This window comes from Pristis pectinata, chromosome 5, assembly GCF_009764475.1.
Source record: "Pristis pectinata isolate sPriPec2 chromosome 5, sPriPec2.1.pri, whole genome shotgun sequence".
Taxonomy (NCBI): Eukaryota; Metazoa; Chordata; class Chondrichthyes; order Rhinopristiformes; family Pristidae; genus Pristis; species Pristis pectinata.
Window position 1 is genome coordinate 9,014,978 of NC_067409.1, and position 22,567 is coordinate 9,037,544.

Genomic DNA, 22,567 nt, shown 5'->3' on the forward strand with positions numbered 1-22,567 from the left:
AAGGGACTTATTCGGGCTGGAGGTCAGGCTGGAGGTCTTTGAGTAGTAGTGTTCCGCAGGGATCTGTACTGGGATCTCTGCTGTTTGTGATGTACATAAATAACCTGGATGAGTATGTTGATGGGTGGGTTAGCAGATGATACCAAGATTGGTGGAGTTGTGAATAGTGTAGAAGACTGGCGACTGATACGCAGTGATATAGATCAGTTGCAGATGTGGGCAGAGAAATGGCAGATGGAGTTTAACCCGGATAAATCTGAGGTGCTGCACCTTGGTAGGATGAATGTCAAGAGGCAGTACACTCCTAAATGCAAGACCCTTAACAGTGTGGAAGAGCAGAGAGACCATGGGGTGCAAGTCCATGGCTCATTCAGAGTGGCTATACAGGTAGACAGGGTGGTTAAGAAGGCTTATGGAATTCTTGCTTTCATTAATCAAGGTATTGCGTACAGGAGTCAAGAAGTTACGATGCATCTCTATAAAACTCTGGTCTCTGGTTAGGCTGCATTTAGAGTATTGTGTGCAATTCTGGTCACCTCACTCTAGGAAGGATGTCGAGGCTTTAGAGAGGGTGCAGAGGAGGTTTACTTGGATGATGCCTGGATTAGAGGGCACGTACTATCAGGAGAGACTGGACAAACTTGGGCCCTTTTCTCTAGAGAGGCGGTGGCTGAGGGGTGATCTGTTGGAAGTGTGTAAAATCATAAGGGGCATAAATGGGGTGGACAACCAACATCTTTTTCCCATTATTGAGTGATCCAATACCAGAGGGCATGCGTTTAAGGTGCAAGGGGGTAGGTTCAGAACAGACATGAGGGGTACATTTTTTACTCAGAGAGTGGTGGATGCCTGGAATGCGTTGCCTGATAGGGTGGTGGAGGCAAATTCATTGGGGGCTTTTAAGAGGGGCTTGGATGGGTACATAAAAGAGAGGAAAATGGAGGGATATGGGCATTCTGTAGGAAGGAGGGATTAGCTATGTCAGCACAACATTGTGGGCCAAAGGCCCTGTTCTGAGCTGTACTGTTCTATGTTCTTATGCAGCAGCTTTATAAAACTCTAGTTGGGCCACATCTGGAGTACTGCATTCCATTCTGGTTGCTCCATTATAGGAAGGACATAGAGGCTCTAGAGAGCGTGCAGAAGGGGTTCACCAGGATGCTGCCTGGATCAGAGGGCATGTGCTATAGGAGAGGTTGGGCGAACGTGTTGTTTTCTCTAGAGCAGCAGAGGCTGAAGGGAGATCTGATAGAGGTTTACAAGATTATGAGATGCATAGATAGGGTAGACAGCTGGTAGTTTTTTCCCAGGGTCGAAATGTCTAATACTAAATGACATGCATTTAAGGTGAAAAGGGTTAAGTTCAAAGGAGATGTGCAGAGCAAGTTTTTTACACAGAGAGTGGTGGGTGCCTGGAATGTGTTGCCTGGGGTGGTGGTGGAGGCAAATATGATGGAGACATTCAAGAGGCTCTTGGATAGGCACATGAGTATGCAGAGAATGGAGGGATATGGACATTGTGTAAGGATTAGGCATTTAATTACTAGTTTAATTAGCTTGGCACAACATACTGGGCTGAAAGGCCTGTTGCTGTGCTGTACTGTGCTGCAGTGTGGTGTTCTATGATCACCACACTATAGGAAAGATGTGATAGCACTGCAGAGGGTGCAGACAAGATTCACCACGATGATGCCTGGGATCAAGCAGTTCAGTTATAAGGAGAGACAGGAGAGGTTATGTTATATGTTCCTTATCTGTTTACACCTATCTTGCAACAGCCTCTGTCTCTTAACTCCCTCTCCCTACCCCACCTGCCCATCATCCCTCCTCCATCTGGTTTCACTGATCATCTTCCAGCCTCTGTCTCTACCATACCCCTTACCCGCCCCACTTGGCTCCATCTGCCCATCAGCTCCCCACCTAACATCAAAAATGGGAAAGTTATTTGAGGGGATCCTGAGGGACAGCGCCATTTGGAATTGAATGGATTGAAAAGGGGTAGTTAGCAGGGCTGAAAAATTTGTTAAGTTTTTTAAGGAGGTAATGAACATGATTGATGAGGATAGGCCAGTAGACGTTGTCTACATGGACTTTAGCAAGGCCTTTGTGTCATGAACCAGCAATAAAAGAAACACACTGAGTCATGGTTCAGTGTTAAAAACTATTTTATTAATCACTACATATGATAATAAGAAAAATAAAAGTAAAAATGTTAGTATGTTAGTCGTAAAAATGTTAAACCTTGAACATTAACCCCAAAAACTAAATCCTTCATGTGTGTGTGGCAAAGTCCCAAACTCCAAGTCCAGGAATGGTTCTTAAAGTTCAGTTCAGCAAGCCATAAGGTGAAACATGAGCAAAGGCTTCTTCAACAACCACCATTGTCTGAAGATAAAACGTAGATGTAGAGAGAACATAGAGAGTAATTACAAAATCCAAATGTTCCACAATGGAACCCAAACAACACCTCAGTGTTTACTCAGTAGTGACTTCCTCACCCCGAAAAGCACCCGAATCATGGCCGTCCACACTAATACCTGTTTCCCTTTACAGGTAAACAACAAAGTGAACTCCACTGGATTACTTCCTATTTCCATACGTGGATTGCAGTAACAGACACAAGTTATTGTTTCTCATCCATCAACTGAGAAACTCGCAGGCTGGTGTCTCTCTCCCTTCTCTCTCTCTCTCTCTCTCTCTGACTGACTTCGACTGACTTCTTCAACAACGTCATTACGTCCTTTATCTTTGGTTGCACGCCACACACACACACACACACACACACACACACTACTAACTCTATCTTAAAGGGACATTCACCGAGTCAGTACATTTGACAAGGTTGCCCATGGTAGACTAGTCTGTAAGGTTAGATAACGTGGGATCCAGGGTGAGCTAGCCAATTGGATACAAAAGGAGACAGAGGGTGGTAGTAGAGGGTTGTCATTCAGATTGGAGGCCTGTGACCAGTGGTGTATGACAGCGATCAGTGCTGGGTCTACTGATGTTTATCATTGATGCCAATGATTTGGATGAAAATGTTGTTGACATGCTTAGTAATTTTGGGGATGACACCAAAATTGGTGGTGTAATGGATAGTGAAGAAAGTTATCTGTGACAATGACAGGACCTAGATGAACTGGGGAAGTGGGCTGAGAAATGGAGTTTAACTCAGACAAATGTGGAGTGTTGCATTTGGTCAGTTAAACCAGAGCAGGACTGGCACAGTAAATGGTAGACCCTTGGTGAGTGCTGTTGAACAGAGATATCTAGTTCAGCACACAGTTCCCTGAAAATGGTGACACAGGTAGACAGGGTGGTGAAGAAGGTGCTTGGCATGCTTGCGTTCATTGGTCAGGGCAGTGAATGCAGGAGTTGGGATGTCATGTTACAACTGTACAAGTCATTGGTGAGACCACATTTGGAGTACTGTGTGCATTTCTGGTCACCCAGCTCTAAGAAGGATGTCATTAAGCTGGAAAAGGTGCAGAGAAGATTCACAAGAATATTACTGGGACTGGAGGGCTTGAGTTATGAAGAGTGGCTGGATAAGCTGGGACTTTTTTCCCTGGATTGTAGGAGGCTGAGGGGTGATTTTATACAAGTATATAAAATCATGAGGGCCATTGATAAAATGGGTGGCCACAATCTTTTTCCCAGGGCAGGGGAGTCTAAAACTAGAGGACATAGATTTAAGATGGGGGGGGGGGGAAGGATTTAAAAGGGATCTGATGAGTAAATTTTTCACAGAGAGGGTGGTGGGTATGTGGAATGAGCTGCTGTAGGAAGTGGTTGAAGTGGGTACAATCACAATGCGTAAAAGACATTGAGACCAGAGACGTGGATAGAAAAGTATGAGATGAGCCACACGCAGCCATATGGGACTAGCTCAGATAGATATCATGGTTGACATGGACATGGGGCTGAGAAAAATAGAGGGCTATGGGTAAGCCTAGTAAGTTCTAGGGTAGGGACATGTTCGGCACAGCTTTGTGGGCCGAAGGGCCTGAATTGTGCTGTAGGTTTTCTATGTTTCTATGACATGGACGATTGGGTTGAATCACCTATTTCACTGCTATATAATTCTATGACTCTAAGTCGATTTGAGGCCGTGGCAGATAAGCAGTAAGCAGTTGAATGGCAGAGCAGGCTTAATGGGGCACCTGTCCCACTCCTGCTCCTATTACCTGTCCCTCGAACATGCTCCAGCATTCTTCAGGATAGTGGCTGATGTTCTACCTCGCCTCGGTTCCTGTCCTAACTCACTACCCATTGATTCCTTTCAAACCCAGAACTCTATCGATCTCTCTTTTCAATTTCTAGTGATTAGCAAGCAGCTGAACCCTCAGACGGTATCTAAACTGGACATCGTAAGTAGGATGCGTTGTGCCAAGACCCCAGCGGCTAGTATCAATGGGAGGTATCTTCTCCTCGGGGTTGAGCAGCTCGAAGTCGAAGTAGCACAGCATGAGGAAAGCGAACTGCTTCAGTTCGTTGGTTGCGAAGAAGCGACCGGGACACATTCTGACGCCTGCTCCCCACGGCATGCTGTAATATTTCACCTTCTGCCCCTTCTTGTAGAAGTCCGTCTTCCTCGTCCCGTCCGCGTTGAGGAACCGGTCGAACTGGAAGGAGTGCGGCCGCGGGTGCACCTCCGGGTCCATCTGCGCCGACAGGTGAGGGAAGAGAGCCACCCAGTCCCCTTTCCGCAGCGAGTAGCGCCGGCCGTCGGCCATCGCCAGCTCAGTGTCCTGAACCACGGCCCTGGTCAGTAGCGGAGCGGCGTTCAAACGCAGGCTCTCCTCCACGGCGCTGTCCAGCACCGGGGTCTTCTGCAACATGTCCCGGGTCAGGTTGACGGGCGGCCCGCCCGCCGTCGCTCGCTGGCCGGTCTGCGCCAGCAATTGGTCCACTTCGGCCCGCGCTGCGCTCATTGCTTGAGGGCAGCGGCAGAGGTTTAGGAGGAGCCAGAACGCCGAGGGACCGGTGTTCCCCTGCGACGCCCAGAGCAGCAGGAACATGTAGCGGCTCTGCATCTCGAGATTCACACCTTGTTCGTTCAGCTGCCGCTGGCGCTCCGAGACCCAGTCGCTGACCTGCTCCCGGCTTCTCATGCCCTGCACCGAGAGCAGGTCCCAGAACTTCCTCTTGAGCCTCTCGGCTTCCAGCTTCTTCCTGGCCGGGAGCACGGCGTGAACCAGCCCGGGGAACAGTCGGTCGTACTTCCTGAACTGGACGAAGAGTTGGTCCGAGTGCTCTCGGTCCAGCTGAACGGCACGGTCCTGATCGCCATGAGCTGACTCGGTGCCGAACAGGGCGAGGTAGCCCGCCCTGAACATTATGTTGTAGCAGTAATGAAACAGTCCATCTTGCTTCCATTCCCCGGCACCGTCCACTGGCTGGTGAAGCATCAGTTTCTGCAGATTCATCATCATGACTTGGGTCAAGTCCACCAACCCGTTCCCCATTAGGTATTTGTTGTGCAATCTGGCCACGGATTTTTGGAAACCTTCTTGGGCATGATATCCGAACACCCTTGCAACCAACTCAACCGAAGACTTTTCAAAGTCTAGCTTCGATCTCGGCGCCTTCACCACGGCTCCGTAGGATATCGGGTCCATCAGGAACGTAATGTAACGGCCGGCTAGCTGGACTGTGAAGATATCCCCGTGCTTTTTCTGCATCTCCTGCAGGAACTGCTCCGTGTCCCTTCGGAAGGACAGGACGTGGCCGAGCCATGGCAGGTGGCCTGTGTCCAGGGGCGGCTCGTTAGGTCTCCTTCTTCTCAAAGCGCCCAGAAAGTAAAGGAGGGCGACGAGAAGGATTGTCAGGCTCAAAAGCACGTAAGCCATGGTGTGGAAGAAACTGACTGCTGCAACCCCTTTTCACTCACCAGTGACGGTGTGTGCCGTGACTTTGGTGTGGGAGGAGTTATTAACCTTTGTTAACTGTCCTTCACTAAGAAGATTCTGCAATAGGCAATACTTTGGAATGAACTTAAGACATATAGCACAGGAACGGGCACATTGACGCACGTTTTCTATGTCGAATGTGATGCCAATTTGAATTAATCGCTGGTCTACACATGGCCTATGTCCCTCCATCCGCTGCCTCTTCATGCGTCTGCCCATGAGCCCCTTAAGGGTTGCTCTACCATCTGCTTCCACTACCTCTCTTGTCACCACGTTCCAGGCACCTGCTACTTTAAGGCATTAAGTCAAAACAAGTTTTTGTTACATTCTGCATGAAGGAAATGGTATTGGTATTGGTTTATTATTGTCACTTATACCGAGGAACAGTGAAAAACTTGTCTTACAAACCGATCTTACAGGTCAATTCATTACACAGTGCAGTTACATTGAGTCAGTACAGAGTGCATTGATGTAGTACAGGTAAGAACAATAACAGTACGGAGTAAAGTGTCACAGCTACAGAGAAAGTGCAGTGCAATAAGGTGCAAGGTCACAACAAGGTAGATATTGAGGTCATGAGGTCATAGGTCATAGTCCATCTCATTGTATAAGGGAACTGTTCAATAGTCTTATCACTGTGGGGTAGAAGCTGTCCTTAAGTCTGGTGGTACGTGCCCTCAGGCTCTTGTATCTTCTCGCCGATGGAAGAGTAGAGAAGAGAGAATGTCCCGGGTGGGTGGGGTCTTTGATTATGCTGGCTGCTACACCAAGACAACCAGAGGTAAAGACAGAGTCCAAGGAGGGGAGACTGGTGTCCGTAATGCACTGGGCTGTGTCCACAACTCTCTGCAGCTTCTTGCGGTGTTGGGCAGAGCAGTTGCCGTACCAAGCCTTGATACATCCTGATACAATGCTTCTATGGTGCATCGGTAAAAGTTGGTGAGAATCAAAGGGGACAAACCAAATTTCTTCAGCCTTTTGAGGAAGTAGAGGTGCTGGTGAGGTTTCTTGGCCATGGCATCCACGTGGTTTGTCCAGGACAGCTTGTTGGTGATGTTCACTCCCAGGAACTTGAAGCTGTCAACCCTCTCAACCTCAGCACCATTGATGCAGACAGGTGTATGTACACCGCCCCCTTTCCTGAAGTCAATGACCAGCTCTTTAGTTTTGTTGACATTGAGGGCAAGGTTGTTGTCATGACACCATGCCACTAAGCTCTCTATCTCCTTCTTGTACTCCAACTCATCACTGTTTGAGATACGGCCTACAACAGTGGTATCATCTGCAAACTGATAGATGGAATTAGGGCAGAATCTGGCCACACAGTCATGAGTGTATAGGGAGTAGAGTAGAGGGCTGAGGACGCAGCCTTGAGGTGCACCAGTGTTGAGAATAATCATGCCGGAGGGATTGCTGCCTATCCTCACTGATTGCGGTCTGTTTGTGAGAATGTCAAGGATCCAGTTACAGAGGGAAGTGTTGAGTCCTAGGTCTCGGAGTTTGGTGACAAGCTTGCTTGGTATTATTGTATTGAAGGCAGAGCTGTAGTCAATAAACAATAGTCTAACATAGGTGTCTTTACTGGCCAGATGCTCCAGAGCTGAGTGAAGGGCCAGGGAGATGGCATCCGCTGTAGACCCGTTTCAGTGATAGGCGAATTGCAGTGGGTCCAGGTTGTCTGGTAGGCTGGAGTTGATGCGTGCCATGACCAACCTCTCTAAGCACTTCATGATGGTGGATGTCAGAGCCACTGGTCGGTAGTCATTGAGGCATGTTACCTTGCTTTTCATTGGTACCGGGATGATAGTGGTCTTCTTAAAACAGGAGGGAACTTGAGATTGAAGCAGGGAGAGGTTGAATATATCCGCAAATACTTCTGCCAGCTGATCAGCACAAGATCTGAGCACGCGGCCCAGGACACCATCTGGGCCAGGTGCTTTCCTCGTGTTCCCTCTTGGGAAGACTGATCTTACGTCCTCCACTGTGATCACAGGTTCAGCTGCGTTGGTGGCTGTCAGAGTTGATGGTGACAATCCACTTCCTTTTTGTTCAAAACGTGCATAGAATGCGTTAAGTTCATCAGGAAGTGATGCGCTGTTGTTAGTTATGCAGCCTGACCGTCTTGTAGCCTGTTATGGCATGTACACCCTGCCATAACTGGAGGCTGGTCAGGGACTCTATTTTGAGTTGGTATTGCCTCTTGGCATCCCTTATAGCTTTACGAAGGTCATACCTCGCTTTCTTATACAGATCAGGATTACCAGATTTGTGTGCAGCAGTCTTCTCCTTCAGTAGGGAGTGGATCTCCCGGTTCATCCACGGCTTCCTGTTTGGGAACACCCGTATTGTCCTCTTTGGTACACAGTCCTCCACACACTTGCTGATAAAGTCTGTGATGGTGGTGGCATAGTCATCAAGGCTGGCAGCTGAGTCTTTGAACATGGTCCAGCCCACTGTCTCAAAGCAGTCATGTAGAAGTCATGTAGAAGCTCATCTGCTTCCTCAGACCAGCACTGCACGACTCTCTGTACCGGATCCTCCCGTTTCAGTTTCTGTTCGTATGCAGGGAGAAGGAGCACAGCCTGGTGGTCTGATTTCCCAAAGTGAGGATGTGGGGTGGCTCAGAAGGCATCTTTGATGGTTGTATAGCAGTGGTCAAGGGTGTTGGCGCCCCTGGTGGAGCAGGAGATGTGCTGATAGTATTTTGGTAACACACTCCTGAGGTTGGTCTGATTGGTGTCCCCCGCGATGATGAAGAGGGCCTCAGGGTATCCTGTCTGAAGATTATTGACCACGGAGTATAGCTCATTGAGTGCAGGCTTCATGTCCGTCTGTGGTGGGATGTAGACTGCCATCAGGATAGCTGAAGCGAACTCCCTTGGCAGATAGAATGGTCGACACTTCACAAATGGGCTATTCTAAGTAGTAGCAAAATATATTGATGAAGCCATTGTGGTCGGTGTGGTCTGCATGGACTTCAGTAAGGCCTTTGCAAGGCGCACATGGGAGATTGGTCCAAAAGATTAGAGCCCATGATATCCAGGGCAAGTTGTCAAAATGGATCCAAAATTGTCTGGAGAATAGGAGCAGGGATTGTGATAGAAGGTTACTTTTGTGATTGGAAGCCTGTGACCAATGTTCTGAGATTTGTATAGCATGGAAACAGATCCTTCGGCCCACAACATCCACACTCACCATAGCCCTCTATGCCTAGACACTTCAAGCACTCATCCAGACACTTCTTAAATGCTATCAGTGACTCTGCATCCATCACTTTCTCAGGCAGTGCATTCCAGGTATTCACCACTCTCTGGGTGGAAAAGGCCTCTGTCAGATCCCATCTAAATCTCTTCCTCTAAATCTATGTCCTCTAGTTTAATCTATGTTGATATGGGAAAAGGTTTCCTGCAGTCTACCCTATCTATACCCCTCATAATTTTATATACCTCAGTTATAACTCTCCTTAACCTCTAGATCTCCGCTCTGGAGAAAACAGACCGAGTTTCTCCAGTGTCGTAACTGAAATGCTCCATTCCAGGCAACATCCCAGTGAATCTCTTTTGTGCCCTCTCCAGTGCTATCACATCTTTCCTATAGTGTGATGACCACAACTGAACACAGTACTCCAGCTAGGTCTGACCAATGTTTTATAAAGTTGGAGCATTACTTCCTTGCTATTGTATTGAATGCCCCAACAAATGAAAGCCAGCATCCCCTATGCCTTCTTGACCATGTTGTCTACCTGCTTTGCTAACTTCAAGGATCTTTGGGCTTGTACATCAAGGTCCCTCTGTCTCTCAGTAGTCCCTTGGATCCTACCATTCCCGTTCTATGTCCAGGCCTCATTACTACTTCCAAATTGCCTCACCTCACATTTATCAGGATTCAACTCCATCTGCCGTTTCACCAATGCATCAATCTCACCCTGTACCCTAAGACTACCCTGCTCACTATCAACAACTCCACCAAACCTTGTGGCATCTGTGAATTTACTGATCATGTCACCAACATGCATGTCCAAATCGAGGGTGCCAGCACCAATCCCTGTGGAACACCATTGGTCAAAGGCATCCAATTATAAAAGCAACACTTTACCACCAACCTCTATCCCAACACCAATTTTGGATCTAATTAGCCAACTTGCCCTTGATCCCATGGGCCCCAACCTCTTGGACCAGTCTCCTATGTGGGGCCTTGGCAAAGGCCTTACAGAAGTCCATGTAAAGCACACTTACCGCACTACCCTCATCAACACACTTTGTTACCCCCCTCAAAATTTCAAGCCGATTAGTCAAACAGAATCTTCCAGTGTCAGAGCCTTGTTGGCTATCTCTGAATAGTCCCTGCCTTTCCAAGTGATCATTAATCCTTGCCGTCAGAATTTTTCCAATAACTTACCTCTCACCGATGTTTAGGCTCACACCTCTGTAATTGCCAGGCTTTTTGCTGCTGCCCTTTTCAGAAAGGGAGAAGCACATTTACTGTCCTCCAGTCTTCCACTAGCTCTGTTGTGGCCAGCAAACATTCCTCCTACATCCACATCCAAATTGTTCAAGTATGAATGTGCCTATTTCTCGAGGTCGAGGATGATGGTCTTCATTCCGTTGATCTATTTATGGGCTTTCAAGTGGCTTATGAGTCCAATCTTGGCTCGGAAAGTTCTTCCGCATTCAGGACAGGTAGTTCCAGACGGCAGATCGGGCTTTGGTTGTTGCTGCCTCTCTTTCCATTTTCTTCTCTTTTCTTCTAATTCTGCACATCTGTTGGCTTCGAAAGTTGCTGTTCCTTCTCGGATGATGGTTTGCCAGAGTTTCCTGTCCTTGGCATTGGTTTCCCAATTGTTGATGTCGATTTTATATTTCTTCATGTTGGCTTTTGAGACGTCTCGAAATCTCTTCTGTTGTCCGCCTCTTTTACATTTGCTTACTTTAAGCTGGGAGTAGAAGATTTGTTTCGGCAGACGTTCGTCTTTCATCTGAACAACATGACTGCTCCATCTTAGTTTGTTCTTGATAACGTAGGTTTCAATGCTTGTTGTCTTTGCTTCAATTTAGCATGCTGATGTTGGTTCTTCTATATTCCCAGCTGATATTTAAGATGTTTCGAAGACAGCGTTGATGGAAATTTTCAAGTGCCTTCAGATGTCGTCGGTATGTTGTCCAGGTTTCTGATGCATACACGAGCATTGGGATCACCACTGCTTTCTACACTAACATTTTAGTGTCTGTTCAGATGTCACGATCATGAAAGACTCTTGTTCGGAGATGTCCAAAAGCTGTTCCAGCACATTTAAGACGATGTTGGATCTCGTCATTAAGGTTGACATTGGAGAAGAGCTGACTTCCAAGATATGGGAAATGGTCCATGTTTGCCAGGGTTGTTTTGCCAAGTTGAATTGATGGTTCTGTCCGATTTGTAACCGTTGTTGACGGTTGGTAGATGATCTGAGTCTTCTTGGAATTGATGGTAAGTCCAAGTTTTGTGTACGCACGGTTGGAGGCAGTTAGAATCTGTTGTAAGTGGTTTTCTGAGAGAGCTGCAACACAGTTGTCATCTGCATATTGGAACTCGATGAGGGAACTCGTGGATGTCTTGTTTTTGGACTTGAAACAGGCAAGATTGAAAAGTCTGCCATCTGTTCTGTAGACAATTTCGATTCCTGGGGGGTAGATCGTCCTTGATGATGTGGATGATTGTCACAATGAAGATGATGAACAAAGTTGGGGCAATCACACATCCGTTTTACTCCTGATTTGACTTGAAAAGACTCACAGTTACTGTTGCTGACCATGACTGTGGCAAGCATGCCGTCGTGGAGGAGTCTCAGGATTCGAATGTACTTCTCAGGGCATCCACAGGTGGATAGGACATCCCTTAGGAGTTCTCTTGATACCGAGTCAAAGGCTTTGGTGAGGTCGATGAATGCCATGTACAAAGGTTGAAGTTGTTCATGACATTTTTCTTGCAGTTGTCGCATTGTGAAGATCATGTCCATTGCTCCGCGTGATGGTCTAAAACCAGCTTATGTCTCCAGAAGGATCTTCTCAGCTTAAGGCTTGAGCCGGTTGTTTATGATGCAGGTGAGGATCTTTCCTGCTGTTGCTGACAGGGAAATTCCACGATAGTTTCTGCATTCGGATTGATCACCTTTCCTTTTGTAGATGGTAATGATTGCTGAGTCTCTAAAGTCTGCTGGTACGTCTTCATTTATCCAGATCTTGTTAAGAAGTTGATGCAGTTGGTAATGAAGCAGGTTACTTCCAATTTTGTAGACCTCGGCTGGTATTCCATCGAGTCCAGCGGCCTTGTTGTTTTTCAAGGTTTAGGTAGCTTCCCTGACTTCTTCAAGTGTTGGTATTTTGCTTAGGGAGTCGTCAACGGGCTGTTTTGGAATGTTGTTAATCATATTCCTGTCAAATGAGACGGTCTGATTTAGAAGGTCTTCAAAGTGCTCCCTCCATCTAGAACTGATGTCAGCATTGCTCTCCAGGATGGTTGAACCATCTTTGCTTTTGAGAGGGGCTTGACCGTGAGTGGATGGGCAAAAAATAGCTTTAGTTGCATTAAAAAAGCCTTGAGTGTCATTGGCATCTGCTAGTTGTTGGATTTCCTGAGCTTTCTTCCTCCACCATTGGGTTTTCAGGTTTCCGGTGCTCTTCTGGACTGCAGCCTTGCATTCCTGATAGCGTTTCCTTTTAGTGGCCGATTGTTGATCATTTTGGAAAGTGATGAAAGCTTTTCACTTTTCGTCAATGAGTTGTTGGAGTGGTTTGTCATTATCATCGAACCAATGCTGATGTCTTTTTGTCTTGAACCCAATTGTTTCCTTGCAGGAGGTGATGATAGCATTCTTCAATTGATTCCAGTGTTCTTCTACAGATGGTGGGATTTGTTGAGGCAGTTGTTCTTGAAGATTTTGTTGGAACTTCTGTATATGGTTGATGTCTTGAAGGATGTCAACATTGAATTTCTTAATAGTGTTCTGATTTTGGTGCCTCCTTTTGGGCTGAATCTTCCATCTCATGGTGGACGAGATGAGTCGACGGTCTGTCCAGCACTTGTCGGTACCAGTAACAGCTCTTGTTATCGGTACATCTTGTTGGTCCCGAGATCATACGATGATGTAGTCGATGAGGTGCCAGTGTTTGGAGCATGGATGCTGCCAGGAGACTTTGTGCCTGTTTTTCTGGAAAAATAGGGTGTTTTTAATCACCAGGTTGTGTTCAGCATATTTGGTGAGGAGGAGTATTCCATTGGCGTTGACCTTGCCAACTCCTTCCTTGCTTATTATTCCAGTCCAGAGCCTATGATCTTTCCTAACTCTTGCATTGAAGTCTCCCAAGAGAATGATCTGGTGGTTGTTGGGAACAGATGAAAGGTCGTTGTCAAGTTGGGCATAGAAGTTCATCTTTACTTCCTCTTCAGCGTCCAGAGTTGGAGCATAGGCGCTGATGATGGTGGCATGTTGGTTCTTGATGAGCTGGAGTCGCAGAGTCATTAGACGTTCATTGATTCCCAATGGTTGCTCTGTCAGCTTCTGAAGTAGGCTGTTTCGGATGGCTAAACCTACTCCATGGATCCTCGGTCGTTCAGGATCAAGTCCTTTCCATAAAAAGGGTGTATTGACCTTGCTCTTCATTTCGTTCCCCTTCTCCAGCTCTGTGGGTCTCACTCAGAGCAACAATGTCAAAGTTGAATTTTTGAAGTTCCCGGGCAACAAAAGCAGTTCTCCTCTCTGGTCGGTCTGAGTTTGGGTTATCCATCAGAGTTCGTATATTCCAGGTTCCAAATTTCATAGTTTCACTTCTCGTTGTTTTTTGACAGCATGATGGTGATCCCTCTGGACGCGGCTTTTCAGACAGGGTGGGGTGAAACAGACTATTTTTAGGGCACCTTTTCTAGCCCCCTCCCAGTTCAGGGTGAGCAGATTGGATCCTAAATAGGGCTGCTCAGAAGTGAATACTGCTACCAAACAACTTTCCTGCTTCTATCCAAAATTTGAGTGACTGAATCAAGTATTCACGGCCTTCATCTGGATCTTGACTAGGAGCTTCCAGCCATCACATTCCCCCCGATCACCAAAAGACTTGAGAAGTAGCCCACAGACCGAAGATGCCTGTGCATGTATTTGTTTAGTGTGTACTTGATGTTGCACTACAAAAAGCACACGATACTTCACAAATCAACCAACTGATTCCAATGGCATGGAAACCATGACGATTGGAGCTGATGGATTTGTTGCAGCCTTCATCTGCCTTCACAGCCATTGAGTTCGAAGTAACTTCGTCTGCCTGTTCCACCGTTGAGGTCTTGGTTGGATTGTTCTTTGTCAGGTGTTACGGACTCAGTGAATGTCCCTTTAAGATAGCGTGTGTGTGTGTGTGTGTGGGTGTGTGTGGGGCGTGCTTACGTCAATAGAAGATAAAGGACGTAATGACGTTATTGAAGAAGCAGAAGAAGAAGAGAAGAGAGAGAGAAGGGAGAGAGACACCAGCCTGCTGGTTTTCTCTATCGATGGATGAGAAACAATAACTGTGTCTACCACTGAAATGCATGTACGGAAGTTGGAAGTAATCCGGTGGAGTTCACTTTGTTGCTGACCTGTAGAAGGAAACAGGTATTTGTGTGGACGACCACGATTCGGATGCTTTTCGGGGTGAGGAAGTCACTACCGAGTAAACACTGAAGTGTCGTTTGGGTTCCATCGTGGAACATTTGGATTTCGTATTTACTCTCTCTATGTTTCTCTATGTCTACGTCTTATCTTCAGACAACGGTGGTTGTTGAAGAAGCCCTTGCTCATGTTTCACCTTATGGCTTGCGGAACTGAACTTTAAGAACCATTCCTGAACATGGAGTTTGGGACTTTGTCACACACACACAAAGACTTTAGTTTTGGGGTTAACGTTCAAGGTTTAACATTTTTGAATTCTAACATACTAACATTTTTACTTTTATTTTACATATGGTCATAAGTAATGATTAATAAAATAGTTTTTAATACTGAATCATGCTCAGTGTGTTTCTTTTGTTGCTGGTTCATGACAAAATTGGGGGCTCGTCCGGGATCCAACCCAAGGATTAACGAGTGTAGTCTGGGATCGTTCCCCAGATTGACGAGATTCGTTCGGGATCCAATCCAAAGATTGTTGAGGGAGGTCTGATAAATTCTGTTTAATTGGCTTGTGTGTGTGGAAACCAGCAGCAATGGATATTAAGGCATTTTTGGAGTCACCAACCCTACAGGGATTGGAGGTGGCGAAAAAGGATGATCTGATAAAGTTTGCTACAAAGCTAAACCTTACAGAAGTAAGGCAGTCTATGAGAAAAGCAGTTATTCATAGAATGATAGTTGACTATTATTTGGAGAAGGAAGTGTTTGAGTTGAGTGAGGTAGTTGAGTTGAGTTTCCTGAGAGTAAACCAGTGATTTCTGATGTGACTTTTCAACCAGTGGAGTTGGAGGATCTGGAGGAGGAAGAATTAGAACAGTTAGAAGAGTTTTCTGGGAGTGAGTCGGAGATTCCTGTTAGACAGGTGCAGATAGCAAAGATGGAGTTAGAACAAACACGACTGAAGGTCGAGTTGGGACAAAAAAAGATAGAGGCTGAATGAGAGCAAAAGAAATTAGAGGCTGAACGAGAACAAAAGAAATTAGAGGCTGAACGAGAACAGACCCAGTTAAAGATAGAGGCTGAACGAGAGATAACTCGGATGAAGATAGAGGCTGATCTAGCAATGAAGCAGATGGAATTGAAGAGGATGGAGCTGGATAGTGAGGAGAAGGAGAAACAGAGGCAGCATGATTTACAAATGATGCAAAAGAGTGTGGAATCTGATTCTGATGATGGTTTTTCAGCCAGCAGGGAGGTTCGATTAGTCCCTCCTTTTGAGGAAGATCAGGTTGATCAGTATTTCCAACATTTTGAAAAGGTTGCTGTGAGTTCAAACTGGCCAAAGGAAGGATGGGCTCTTATGGTACAGAGTGTGATTAAAGGTAAAGCTCAAAAAGCTTATTCTGCTTTGTCTGTTGAGGATGCAGCTGATTATACCAAGGTAAAACAAGCTGTGTTGAAGGCCTATGAATTGGTACCTGAAGCTTATAGACAAAAATTTAGAGACTTGAGGAAATCTGCAGATCAGACTTATATGGAATTTGCCAATGGAAAGAGAATATGTTTTGAACGATGGTACATGGCTAAAAATGTAGATGGGGATTTTGATAAATTGAAAGAATTGATACTAGTGGAAGACTTTAAAAGATGTGTTCCAGCTGAATTAACAACATATTTAAATGAAAAGGGAGTGGAAACTTTACAAGAAACTGCTAGGTTGGCAGATGATTATGCTATAACCCATAAATCCAAATGGGGACAACCTAAAACCTTTCAAAAGAGTTACAAGGACAATCCAGGTAAACCGGAGATTAAATTGGGAGGTAATCAAAAAGGGAAGGATGAAAAGAAGCCAGGGCTGGAGAAACCTGTTGAGCGTACTTGTTATTACTGTAAGAAACCTGGCCATGTGATATCTAATTGTGCCCTTTTGAAGAAGAGGAAGGAAGCTGTGCCCAATGCTTGCTTTCAGGCAATTAAAAATCAAAAAGGTTTAGGAGATGCTGTTAAAGATCGGTCATTGCAAGAGGTAAAAGCGGAAAAGTTGGAGGAGGTGAGAAAGGAATTCTGTTCTTATGTATCAGAGGGTTTTGTTTCACTGAATGATGAGTCACCCCAGGTGCCAGTGAAAATTCTTAGAGATACTGGGGTTTGCCAATCTCTCTTGCTGGACAGTGTTTTAAATTTTGGTGAAGAAAGTGACACTGGTGAGGTAAATCTAGTGCGAGGCGTTACAGATGACACCATATCTGTCCCTTTACACAGGGTGATTTTAAAGTCAAAGTTCGTAGAAAGACCAGTCGAGATAGGGATAAGACCTAGGTTACCAGTGGAAGGAGTTTCTTTGTTATTGGGGAATGACCTTGCGGATGGAGAAATTGTTCCTGTGGTACAGTTAACAACCAAACCAAGGATTGATGAGCCTGAGAATGATCCAGATGTTTACCCATCATGTGCGGTGACTCGAGCTAGAGCTAGAGAATTAGCCAAGACAGACAGTCCGGTGCAGTCTGATGTGGTTCCTTGTGATGGTCCTAAACAGGAAGAAAATTATGATGCCTTATCTGAGACTTTTCTGTCTTCACTGGAGGATCAACATCCTTGTAGGGAGCCTGAATTTAAAGATTTGTCTTTGTCGAGGAAGGAGTTTATGGTGGAACAGACAAAGGACCCTGAGTTGATAGAATTGAAAGAAAAAGCACTCTCATGTGAGGAGATTGAAAAAGTGCCAATTGGATATTATGTCAAAAATGGAGTGTTAATGAGGAAATGGAGAGCTCCTCATGTCCCTGTTAATGAGGAATGGGAAGTTATTCATCAGGTTGTTGTTCCAAAAGTTTATAGGAATGAGATTTTAAAAATGGCTCATAGTATGCCTTTGGGTGGTCATTTTGGTGTGAATAAAACTGTAGGGAAGATCTTGAACCAATTCTATTGGCCTGGTTTGAGAAAAGATGTGGTGATGTTTTGTCGAACTTGTCACACATGTCAGATGGTAGGTAAACCAAATCAAAAACCCCCTGTGGCTCCTTTGAAGCCAATTCCTGCTTTTGGTGAACCCTTTTCGAAGGTGATTGTGGACTGTGTTGGCCCATTACCAAAGTCTAAGACTGGAAATCAGTATTTGTTAACCATCATGTGTGCCACTTCTAGATTTCCAGAGGCAATACCCCTTAGAAATATTAAGGTCAAGATGGTGTCAAAGGCTCTTTTAAAATTTTTTACCTTGTTTGGTTTGCCAAAAGAAATCCAATCTGATCAAGGTAGTAATTTTATGTCAAATGTTTTTCAACAACTAGTCTATGAGCTGGGAGCAAAGCAGATTGTATCATCTGCATATCACCCAGAATCTCAAGGAGCTCTGGAGAGATTTCATTCTACTCTCAAAAATATGCAGAAGACTTATTGCTTTGAAAACACAAAGGATTGGGATGAAGGCATTCATTTACTTTTGTTTGCCATTAGAGATTCAATCCAGGAGTCATTAGGATTTAGTCCGTTTGAGCTTGTATTTGGACATAGGGTGAGAGGACCTTTGGAATTGTTAAGAGAGCAATGGGTTAATGAAGAAGTGCACTTGAGTCTGTTGGACTATGTCCAAAAATTTAAAACTCGGTTGGAGAGAGTCTGCCAGCTCACGAGAGAGAATTTGAAAACCAGCCAGATAAGAATGAAGACATATTTTGATAGACGTGCTCGGCCTAGGACATTTGCAGTGGGGCAAAAGGTGTTGGTATTTTTCCCTAGCCAAAATAATCCATTGCAATCTCATTTTTCTGGACCCTATGTTATTGAATCTCGAGTGACTGATTTAACATATATAATCAAAACACCGGATAGACGCAAGAAAACACAACTCTGTCATGTAAACATGCTAAAGCCTTATTATGAGAGGGATTCAGTTGTGGCCTTGGTGGGTGATGTGAAGGTTGTTTCTAGAATGCCTGATGTTGATGTTGAGGAAGGCCAATTTAGACCAAATATTGTTCTATCGAAACTAAAAAACCAAAATATCCTGGAGAACCTTGAAACAAAGTTGGACCATTTACAAGTTTCACAAAAACAACAGATGAGAGAATTAATTTTAAAATTTAAAAATCTGTTCCCAGATGTTCCAAACAGAACATCGATAATTACCCATGATGTTGATGTTGGGGATGCAAAACCAATCAAACAACACCCATATCGAATGAATGTGGAAAAAAGTAAACTTGTTGATCAGGAGATCAAATACATGTTGGAAAATGATATTATTAGACATTCAACTTCAAATTGGAGTTCGCCCTGTGTTATTGTACCTAAACCTGATGGAACTGTTAGATTTTGCACAGATTACAGGAAAGTGAATGCTGTAACAAAGTCAGATGCTTACCCTATTCCTAGGGTGGATGATTGCATAGATAGAGTGGGAAAGGCAAAATTTCTTACAAAGATTGACCTATTAAAAGGGTATTGGTGTGTTCCATTAACAGATAGGGGAAGGGAGATTTCTGCCTATGTAACCCCTTCTGGATTGTATGAATACAATGTTTTGCCATTTGGAATGAAAAATGCTCCGGCAACATTTCAAAGAATATCAAAGAAAAACATTTCAAAGAAAGTGATTCATGGGTTAAAACATACAGATGCCTACATTGACGACTTAGTGACTGGGAATGATACATGGGAGGATCACATCTCTGCGTTAGAAAGGTTGTTTGAAAGACTTTCCAAGGCTAACCTTACAGTTAACTTGGCTAAAAGTGAATTTGGCCATGCCACTGTTACGTATCTTGGTTATGTTGTAGGTCAAGGCAAGTTAGCTCCTGTTCAGGCAAAAGTTCAAGCAATATCTGAGTTCCCTGTTCCCACGGGTATGAGGATTGTTAGAAGATTTTTGGGAATGGTTGGATATTATCGAAAATTTTGTAAGAATTTTGCTGATGTTGCTCTTCCCCTAACTAATCTTCTGAAGAAGGGAGTAAAGTTTGTTTGGACAGATTGTTGTCAAGAAGCATTTGAGAAGCTGAAAGCCATTTTATGCTACCATCCTGTGCTCAAAACACCTGACTTTGAAAATCCATTTTCATTAGCAGAAGATGCCAGTGATGAAGCTGCAGGAGCTGTGTTGTTGCAGAAGGGTGACCTTGATGATATTGACCATCTGGTAGCTTACTTTTCAAAGAAATTTAATGAGCATCAAAAGAATTATTCCACCATAGAGAAAGAATTACTGTCGCTTGTTTTAGCCTTGCAACATTTCAGTGTATATGTTTGCACCGCTCAGAAACCATTGACTGTATATACAGATCATAACCCATTGGTGTTTCTGAGCCGAGTCAAAAACAAGAACAGAAGGCTGTTAAACTGGAGTTTAATTTTGCAAGAGTTTGATCTCATGATAACTCACATTAAAGGCAAAGATAATGTGATTGCTGATTGTCTTTCCTGATGTTAAATGGGAAACATGTATCTGTACTAATCTGATAGTCTGTAGTTGTGTAGAATGATAATTATTAACATTACTAACTGTATGCGCGGTTAAATTTTTCTTGGGAAAAATTTTTTTTAGGTGGGAGGTGTTACGGACTCAGTGAATGTCCCTTTAAGATACAGTGTGTGTGTGGGTGTGTGTGGGGCGTGCTTACGTCAATAGAAGATAAAGGACGTAATGACGTTATTGAAGAAGCAGAAGAAGAAGAGAAGAGAGAGAGACACCAGCCTGCTAGTTTTCTCTATCAATGGATGAGAAACAATAACTGTGTCTACCACTGAAATCCATGTACGGAAGCTGGAAGTAATCTGGTGGAGTTCACTTTGTTGCTGACCTGTAGAAGGAAACAGGTATTTGTGTGTGGACGACCACGATTCGGATGCTTTTCGGGGTGAGGAAATCACTACCGAGTAAACACTGAAGTGTCGTTTGGGTTCCATCGTGGAACATTTGGATTTCGTATTTACTCTCTCTAAGTTTCCCTATGTCTACATCTTATCTTCAGACAAGGGTGGTTGTTGAAGAAGCCCTTGCTCATGTTTCACCTTATGGCTTGCGGAACTGAACTTTAAGAACCATTCCTGAACGTGGAGTTTGGGACTTTGTCACACACACACACGACGAGTTTAGTTTTGGGGTTAACGTTCGAGGTTTAACATTTTTGAATTCTAACATACTAACATTTTAACTTTTATTTTACATATGGTCATAAGTAGTGATTAATAAAATAGTTTTTAACACTGAATCATGCTCAGTGTGTTTCTTTTGTTGCTGGTTTGTGACACAGGGACCTCACCATCGACCTTACCGCCAGGGGGTGAACCTACCAGGAGCATAGCTCCAGACGGCATCACTCTCGGGATCTCAGGACCACAGAAGCTTCTCCACCACAACAAGGTGACAATCCACAGAGAAGTGTTCAAGTATATTACAATAACAAGGGTCTCAGACTGATCTCTGTGGTTCATCACTCTTCACAGGCATCCAATGACAGAAACAATACTCTACCATCATCCTCTATCTCCTATTGCCAAACCAATTTTATACTTACCAGGCTTATCCCTACTGCCCTTTTTGGACAAGGGGATAACATTAACTATCCTCCATTATTATGGTACCTCACCTGTAGCTAACAATGATGAAAAAGTCTCCCCCAGAGCCCCAACCATATCCTCCCTGGCTTCCCTTAACATCCTGGAATAGATTCCATCTTGTCCTGCAGATTTATTCACCCTAATGTGCTCCAACATTTCGAGCACATCTTCGTTCCTAATACTAACATGCTGCAGAAAACCAGCATACCCTTCCCCATTAATTCTTAAGCATTCAAGTCCTTCTCCTTGGTGAATACATTTCAGATCTCGTCCAGATCCTCTGGTTCCATGCATAGATTACCACTCTGGTCCTGGAAGGGATTTCTTTAGCAACCATCTTGCTTCTAATATACTTACAAAAGGTTTTATGATTGTCGTTTATCCTACTTGAAACGGCAATTTCATAGCCCATTTTTGCGCTGCTAATTTCTTTCTTAACTTTTATCCTATATCCCCTATAGACCTCAAGTGAATCAGCCAATAGCTATTTCCTACACCTGACATATGATTTCTGCTTTTCCCTGATCAAACCTTCCTTATAGGGTCACAGAGCACGGAAACAGGCCCTTCGGCCTAACTGGTCCATGCTGACCAAGATGCCTCATCCAAGCTAGTCCCATCTGCCAGCATTTGGCCTCATCCAAGCTAGTCCCATCTGCCAACCTTCTAAGCCTTTCCAATCCATGCACTTGTCCAACTGTCTTTTAAAAATTGTTATTGTACCTGCCTCAACCACTTCCTCTGGCAGCTGATACATACGACACTTTGTGTAAAAAAAGTTGGCCCTCAAGCTCCACTTAAATCTTTCCCCTCTCACCTTAAACATCTCGTTCTTGATACCCCAGCTCTGGGAAAAAGACTGAGTGCATTCACCCTATCTATGCCCGCATGATTTTATATACCTCTATAACATCACCTCTCAGCTTTCTATGCTCTAACGAATAAAGTCCTAGCCTGTCCAGCCTCTGCCTATAACTCAGTCCCTTAAGTCCTGGCAACTTCCCTGTAAATCTTTTCTGCACTCTTTCCAGTTTAATAACATCTTTCCTATGGCAGGGTGAACAAAACTGAACACAATACATTAAGTGCGGCCTCACCAGCATCTTGTACAGTCGCACCATGAAGGCCTGCGTGCCAAAAGCCTTCTTCACCATCCTGTTTACCTCTGACCACATTCAATGAACCATGTACTTGTACTTCAAGGTCCCTCTGTTCTACAACACTTCCCAGGGCCATGCCGTTCACTGTGAAGGTTCTACCTGGATTTGACTTTCCAAAATGCAACACCTCGCACTTATTCAAATTAAGCTCCATTTGCCATTCCTCAGCCACCTTACTCAGCTGATCAATATCCCCCTGTAATTTTTGATAACCTTCTTCATTGTCCACTATACTATCTATTTTAGTGTTATCTAAGAACTCACTAACCATGCCTTGTACATTCTATCCAAATCATTGATACTGTATATATGAC

The 22,567-nt window shown here is 44.5% G+C and overlaps 1 protein-coding gene across 1 annotated transcript; it reads right to left on the bottom strand.

Moving 5' to 3' along the window:
- Window positions 1-2,153: 2,153 nt before the first annotated feature.
- LOC127570193 (5-beta-cholestane-3-alpha,7-alpha-diol 12-alpha-hydroxylase-like) lies at window positions 2,154-5,864 on the bottom strand. Its single transcript, XM_052015464.1, has one exon. The coding sequence runs from the start codon at window positions 5,850-5,852 to the stop codon at window positions 4,320-4,322; it is 1,533 nt and encodes a 510-aa protein (XP_051871424.1). The 5' UTR covers window positions 5,853-5,864; the 3' UTR covers window positions 2,154-4,319.
- Window positions 5,865-22,567: the final 16,703 nt, after the last annotated feature.